The sequence below is a fragment of the Bison bison genome, unplaced genomic scaffold (genome assembly GCF_000754665.1).
Source record: "Bison bison bison isolate TAMUID 2011002044 unplaced genomic scaffold, Bison_UMD1.0 scf7180017864309, whole genome shotgun sequence".
NCBI lineage: Eukaryota > Metazoa > Chordata > Mammalia > Artiodactyla > Bovidae > Bison > Bison bison.
This window is the reverse complement of record NW_011494881.1, coordinates 8,896,403-8,903,791: the sequence shown is the minus strand read 5'-3', so window position 1 is coordinate 8,903,791 and position 7,389 is coordinate 8,896,403. Positions and strand designations below refer to the sequence as shown.

General features: G+C 48.8%; 1 protein-coding gene across 8 annotated transcripts in view; it reads left to right on the top strand.

Annotated features, from left to right (window-relative positions):
• The window catches only part of DUSP13 (dual specificity phosphatase 13), a 16,458-nt gene extending 9,664 nt beyond the window's left edge, over window positions 1–6,794 (top strand). For 5 of the 8 annotated variants that reach the window (XM_010852368.1, XM_010852365.1, XM_010852370.1 and 2 more), the window contains 3 exons: window positions 547–720; window positions 2,147–2,367; window positions 3,001–3,446. In XM_010852368.1, the coding sequence (XP_010850670.1) occupies window positions 547–720; window positions 2,147–2,367; window positions 3,001–3,203 (598 nt within the window). In that variant the 3' untranslated portion in view covers window positions 3,204–3,446. Of the gene's footprint in view, window positions 1–546; window positions 721–2,146; window positions 2,368–3,000 lie in introns of those variants that run through there. The other 3 variants (XM_010852369.1, XM_010852366.1, XR_826336.1) reach the window with 3 other exon arrangements.
• The last annotated feature ends 595 nt before the right edge of the window (window positions 6,795–7,389 follow it).

Here is a 7,389-nt window from a genome sequence, read left to right as displayed (position 1 = left end):
TTGAGATGAGCTGCCCGGTTGTCGGGGTCTAAGTGCCTTCTGTGGGCCACAGCCATCTGGAGTTCTCATCCTTACAAACTCCCAAGTAACCAGAGACATAAGGGGTGGGGTCTGCACTGGATTGCTGCTAAGTCACTTCAGTTGTGTCTGACTTTGTGCAACCCCATAGACGGCAGCCCACCAGGCTCCCCCGTCCCTGGGCTTCTCCAGGCAAGAGTACTGGAGTGGGGTGCCATTGCCTTCTCCGACAGGGAGCTTTGAGGGGCCCTTGAACAAAGTTTCCAACACCAGGGGCCTCTGGAGAGGGTAGGGGAGAGGGCTTCCTGGCTCCACAGCGGTGACAAGGGGTTGGCTCCTGATTTCCTATGGAAAGGGTCTAGGCCTCAGCCCCAGTCGAGCTGGTTAATAACCTCATCTGAGATAACTGAGGCCCTTCTGAAGCATCCCAGTGGCACCTGGGCAATGCACATGCCTGGGCCTCCATGTCAGCTGGCCCCCCCTGTGGGGAGCCTGCCCCTTGCCACTGCAGTGTCCACTCTGTTCTAGGATGGACTCGCTGCAGAAGCAGGACCTCCGGAGGCCCAAGATCCATGGGTCAGTCCGGGTGTCCCCCTACCAGCCACCCACGCTGGCCTCGCTGCAGCGCTTACTGTGGGTCCGTCGGGCTGCCATGTTGAACCACATCAATGAAGTCTGGCCCAACCTCTTCCTGGGAGACGCGTAAGTACGAGCCACGGTGGGGGCTGGGGGGAACAGAAGGGGACCCTTGCCCGGAGCCTGTGAGGAGCAGAGTTGGCACCCTCTTTGCCTCCGACCATCTCTTTTCACATATTTATTTCCTTTTACACTGTTACTACTTTGGGGAACTAGAACATATCCAAGAAAGTGCACAAAGCCTCAGTTTCAGACCCCAGGTCAAGAAATAAGACATTACTTGTGCCCTGGAAGCCTCCACTGAACCCTTCTCGGCATAACCTTTTCCCCTGTAGATAACCACTGAGTACTGAAATAGTTATTTCCTTGCTTTTCTTTACAGTTTCACCACTTGTGTTAGTTTTGCCCAGCTTTTAAAGTGATAGGAATCGAGGCATGTTGGGTATTTTGTACCTGGCGTCATCTGCTCAAAATTGGGAGATGCCAGCAGTATGTGTAGCATACAGTTCATTGCTATATATTATTCATTTGCATGTAAATACCACAGTTTATCCATTCTGTTTGAATTGTTTCCACTTTGGGGCTATTATAAACAGAAATTCTAAAAGCATTCTAGTACATGTACCCTGGGAACCACACATGTTTCTCTAGGATATATATATAGACACAGTGTGCAATATGAGTCATTTTCCCTAAAAGTTGTCTTAAAATCTAGAACATATGGATGAATATATGTGGATGTTATAAGTTTTCTTTAATATTTAGAAAATATAGACCAATATCTTATTAACAATATGACAAATATGTATCTCCCCTACATGCACAGATAACCAGTTATAAAATCCTTGACTTAAAAAAAAAATGCATACACACATACATACGTAAATGCTTTTTCACAGTTCTTTTTTTTACAAAAATGGTATCATTTTATAATCTCATTTTGTAATCTGCTTTATATAGGAAACTTTTTAAATGGAACCACACAACATACTTTAAATGCACTTTTAAGCGACATTCTATTTTGTTATCCTGTTCTTTTCATAGGTTCTCAGGATAGTACCAACACCTTTTCTTCCTCCCCTGCATCTATCTGCCACATTTTAGTGGGTGTGCGGTATTTCATTCAGCTGTATCAATAGTCAGTCTCCTCTTACAGGCTATTTAGTGATTCTCCCTGCCCCCCACTTTTTCTCTATCTTAAATGTCACTAGATACAGTTTACATTTGTCTGTGAGCACATTTGGAATTCTTTAAGTTCCTAGGAGGCTGGGGCAAGTGCGCGTTTTTGAGGCTTCTAATGCATGTGGCTGAACTGCCCTCCAGAAAAGTTGGCCTGAGTGAAATGGAGCCCCTTCATTTCTGAATCAGACCAGTTCACTGATTCCAGGTTCTACCCTTGGAAGAGGTCAGCAGAGGAGGCCAAGGGGTGAATTCCAGCACAGCCGGGGCAGACTCAGTGAGCTCTACCCCACCTCCTCCTGTGTCCCTCCAGGTACGCAGCCCGGGACAAGAACAAGTTGACCCAGCTGGGCATCACACATGTTGTGAATGTTGCCGCAGGCAAGTTTCAGGTGGACACAGGTGCCAAGTTCTACCGCGGAATGCCCTTGGAGTACTATGGCATCGAGGCTGATGACAACCCCTTCTTTGACCTCAGTGTCTACTTTCTGCCTGTTGCTCGATACATCCGAAGTGCCCTCAGTGTTCCCCAAGGTCAGCTGCTGGGGAAAGAATGGGAATGGAGAGGGGTGCAGGCGGGATCTGGGGTTATCTACTTTTCCAATACGTGGATGGTGGGATCCTTTAGCAACCCTCCCACCCCAGGGGGCTCACTACTAGCATTTAGTGAGCAGTCCCTTTGGGGGGAACCTCACCCTTGAGACTAACAATCATAGATATAACTAAGGTCCAGTGTGGTCATCAGGGTAACCATATCCCTCAGTAAGAGGCCAGGTGTTGGCAGAAGGTCCAAGACCTAGCAAGGGCTCTGGAGTGGGTTCCTCTATGCTGAGGCCTTGGTGTGGAGCGGCAGGGGAGAGGGAAGGATGGAGGACAGGGAGGTGGGTGGACACCCGCGAAATCTGATGCAAACCCAGGGGACTCCAGGAGTACTGACCCTCACCATGCTAGAGTTGCAAACGATGCCTGTGGCAAAGGAAGCACCCTGGAGCAGGAGAAGGGGATTCCAGCTGCTACCCTTAGCCCTGCCACTAACATGCTATATGACCTCGAGCGAGTCCCTTTCTTTTCGGGCCTGAGTAGTAAGGGATGCTGTGACAGCTGGGCAGAAGCATCTCCTACTCCCTCGGGGATGGGTGCCTGATGCCCAGCTGGGTCTCCCCACAGGCCGCGTGCTGGTACACTGTGCCATGGGGGTGAGCCGCTCTGCCACAGTTGTCCTGGCCTTCCTCATGATCTGCGAGAACATGACGCTGGTGGAGGCCATCCAGACAGTGCAGGCCCACCGCGATATCTGCCCCAACTCGGGCTTCCTCCGGCAGCTCCAGGTCCTGGACAACCGACTGGGGCGGGAGACGGGGCGGCTCTGACCTGGTGGGCAGCCTGGAATCCTGACCCTCTGGCCGGCACGGCCCACCTAACCAGCCTGCACCTGGGGGCCTTGTTTCCGGTGACCTTGAGATGTAAATAGCAAGTGGGGGCTTAGCTGAGGCAGAGGCAGGGAGAGCTGGTGATGACCTTTAGCAGGTGGATTTTCCCTGACCCAATCCAAAGATTCTTTATGCAAAAGAGAGTTCAGTCTGTCTCTATAATAAAAGGTTCATCATAATAAAGACTTCATCTTCTGGTGAGTTCATCTGCTGGTGAAGGTTCATCTTCTGGTGGTTTGTGGGGCAGTGGCTCACTCCTAGGATGGTCAGGAGGTTCCAGAAGGCTAGACAACCTATGATGGCAGTCTAGAGACAGAGTCTGAGTCCACTGTCTGAATAAAGACCAAAGTTTGAGGCATCACCATCCTTCACATGCCTGCCCTGTATCAAAACCGACTGTCAAAACGTGCTGTGCACACACATGCTGGTATCTCCTGAATCCAGTCAGGCTTTTCATCTTCAGTCTGCTTTCAAAAGCACTGACTGAAATCACAGAAGCCTAACAGAGGCATTAAACAAGAGGGTAGGAGACACGCCAAAATTCTTGGTGAAGGATGGTTATGATAGCGCAACACTGGCTTTGCGTTTCTTCTTGTGCCCTAATAAAATAAAACAGTGCAAAAAGCCCCCAATTCCTCACTGTACGTGAGGTGTTTATGAGGACTAGATGGGCTGGCTTTCCTTTGACCTCTCTGCCGGTTCCTATGGAGCTCTTGCCTCCTCCAGCTGACCCCTGCTGAATGGCAAGGTCTCTTTGAGAGTTCTGGCCTCTGCATCTTCTCTCCCTCTGTGTTTTCACTCCTTGGGGGAGGGGGAGGTCCTCTTGCTCCCACAGCCTCAGTTCACATCTCTAGGTGGATGACTCTCAGACCCCTGTGGTGGCCCAGTTTTCTTTTCTGAGCTCAAAAACCTCAGTATACTACTGGCCACCTTCATTTGAATACTGCACTTGAATTTCAAACTGAACTTTTCATCACCTGCCACCTGGACCCATTCCTCTTCCTAGTTCCCACTTTAGTGAAGGGTTCTGATGGACATTATCGCCCAAGCCAATGGTGGGTGTCACCCTGGACTCCTGCCTTTCTTCCAGTTGGCCTACCAACTCTATCTCCTCATGCGAGCTCGGATCTGCTCATTTAGCTTCATCTTTGCCGACTACCCAAATTCAAGCCACCTCACCTCTCACCTGGCTTCCTGCTCAGCCCGACGGTCTCTCTGCCTCTAGCCTTGCCCCTCCCAATCTCCACGCAGGCCCCGGACATCGTACTAAAATGAAAATCTGATCAGATCACTCTAACACTTACAGCCCCTCAAAGACAGACAACTTGACAAAGTATAAAGATTCTTCATTTTCTGAGAATTTCTCACGTCTCCAGACATTTCTCTTCTAATTCTGTTCCTATACATGCTGTGTAATTAAGAAATGCTAAATCCACCTGCACTTTCCAGAAATGTTCCACTCTCTTACCTCTTGGTGCTTTATACATGCTTCAGGTTACACCGCCTGAAAGCACATCCTCACACGTTTTCACTGGGGTCTCTTTGAGATGTCTCAGTTTAGATGTCACTTCTGGGGAGCCCCCTGGACCCTGCAAACCTCAGTGAAGTGTTCTCCCTCAAGCTACCAAAATGTCCATCTACCTCTTGTGTATCACCCGTCATCTGAATTGTAAGTGCCCGGGGCTCTGTCATTCTTTTCCAGCTGGCAGCCTCTCAGCAGGCTTTCTCTGGGCTCAAGGACCCCAAGACTCCCACCCTCTCTGGCTGTAACCCTACCTTCAGGGAGGGTTCTGTGTTACTGTGCCCTCTCTACGGGGGCCACCAGGGGGAGTGGCTCCCCACCTGGCCCCAGGACTGGGCCTGCCTCCATAGGGGACCTCCTCTCCTCCCAGCCCCACCTGCCACGGCATCTCACCATTTGGTCACCCTGACACCCTCTTCCCAGCTCATCTTGTCTCCTTGGGCCACCTATGACGTCTCTCTTTGCTCCCCTGCCAAGGCTTTCTGGGGACAGCCAGACCCTCTCCTGGGGGCTTAAGGAGTCTGTATTCTTCGCTGCCATCTGCTCTATTTCCAGAGGGCAAGTCCTTTTCCTTTGTTGCAAATCAAAAAAAAGAGTCACCTCTGAACAAACCAGTAGACCTATTTCCAAGTCATGGTGCTCAACTCAGGGAGCCGAGCACAGGATGTGTTTTAGGACCCACTCACTCCTGCAATTTATGAACCGTACAAACATGTACCGCCCTCTCTGGGTCATAGAGACTTAATATCCCCATTTTACAGATGAACAAACTTAGGCTCAGAGAAGCTAAAATGAGGCTGGATGTTGCCTGCCGGATCCAGGATCTCTGGGTTCTAGCCGCGAAGGACAGGTGCTGCCCAGCAGCTCCCGTTCTCCTCCCCGCAGCAGTGGTTCCTAGTCCCAGCTGGCTGCCTCAGGTGCTCTCTGGGCCTCTTCCAAAAGGTAAACACATGTCCCAGCAGAAGTCTGAGCCCAACCAGGCAGGATGGAGAACCTCTCGGCTTTTCCCTTGGGTTAGTGAGGCCTATAATTCTCCAGAGCAGACAAAGCTAATCCTTGCCCCATAGCCCAGCCTGCCCACCCCCAATTCCCTTGGATCCCCTTGCTCTGCCTGACAGCTCAGCCCTTGTTGCTATTTCCTGCTCATGCATGGTCAGCAGGATCCAAAATAGTGGCTCCAGAAACTAGTCTCTAAATCAACATCCGGGTCTATAACTGTGGGCAGCTGGCCCTTGCTGGCTGGGTGGAGTACCTTGAATCTGGAACAGAGCCGTAGCCTGGGCCTGGGGCGTTTGTTTCAGCAGGTTACCTTCTTGGGGCTCTAAGGGTTGGACTCAGATTCTGGGCATATGGGGTGAAGAAGGCAGGGAAAGAAAAACATGCCCCAGAGCACCCGAGGAAACAGAGGTTGAGCTCCAGATTGGCACCTCCACCAGGAAGCCTTCCTGCTGCCACACTTGGCCCAGAAAGTCTGTGATATTGGCCCAGGAAGTCTGTGATAAAGCATCTGCTCCTCCTGTTCTATGGAGCAGGCTCGTGAAAGAAGTGAGGTGTTGTTAAGACCATGAACTTGGACTGTGGTTATATAAGAAGTTAACATTAGAGGAAGCTGCTTGAAGGGTAGCTAAGAAATAAAAAGTTTTTACAATTTGTTGACAAGTACTGAATGCTTTGTGTATGTCAGGTACTATGCTGAGTATATTAGATACATTACCTATCTTTTTTTTTCAGTTTCATCATCATGTTTTATTTCTTTAGGAAAAAAACACAAATTAAATATGGCAAAATGTTAAAATTTGACAATATTGAGTTGTGGGAGTACAGATATCTGCTTTTCCTTTTTTTGGTATTTTTAAACTATTTCCTAGTTAAAAAATATAAATTGACTAAACTTTTAAAATGAGAAACAACCGATTCTCTATATTTAAAACCCACCAGCAAATGGGTTTTAGGAAATATTCTGAATTTAAATGATGCTGTTATTATTTGCTTTGAAAAAAGTGAAAGTCACTCAGTCCATGGAATTCTTTAGGCCAGAATACTGGAGTGGGTAGCCTTTCCCTTCTCCAGGGGATCTTCCCAACCCAGGAATCGAACCCAGGTGTCCCACATTGCAGGCAGATTCTTTACCAGCTGAGCAATAAGGAAAGGCCAAAACACTCGAGTGGATAGCCTATCCCTTCTCCAGCAGATCTTCCCAACCCAGGAATCAAACCGGGGTATCCTGCACTGCAGGCAGATTCGTTACCAACTGGACTATTAGGGAAGCCCATTATTTGTTTTAGGCCTAAAATACTGCAAATTCATGTTATCTTTTGAAAACCTTCAAGAGGCTTGATTATGGCTTATCTTGCATCAAGAAAAAAGGTAATCATGACCAGTTTATAGGGTTTAGATGAAATAACTATGATCAAAGGGAAGCTAGGCCAGTCAGTCAAACTATACAACGGACTCTTGAGGAACACAGGTTTGAACTGCTTAAGTCCATTCATAGACAGGTTGTTTCCAAGAGTAAATACTTTAGCACCACACGATATATGGTTGGTTGAATCCACCAATGTAAATCAGTGATACAGATCTGGAGGAACCATGGAAACAGAGGAA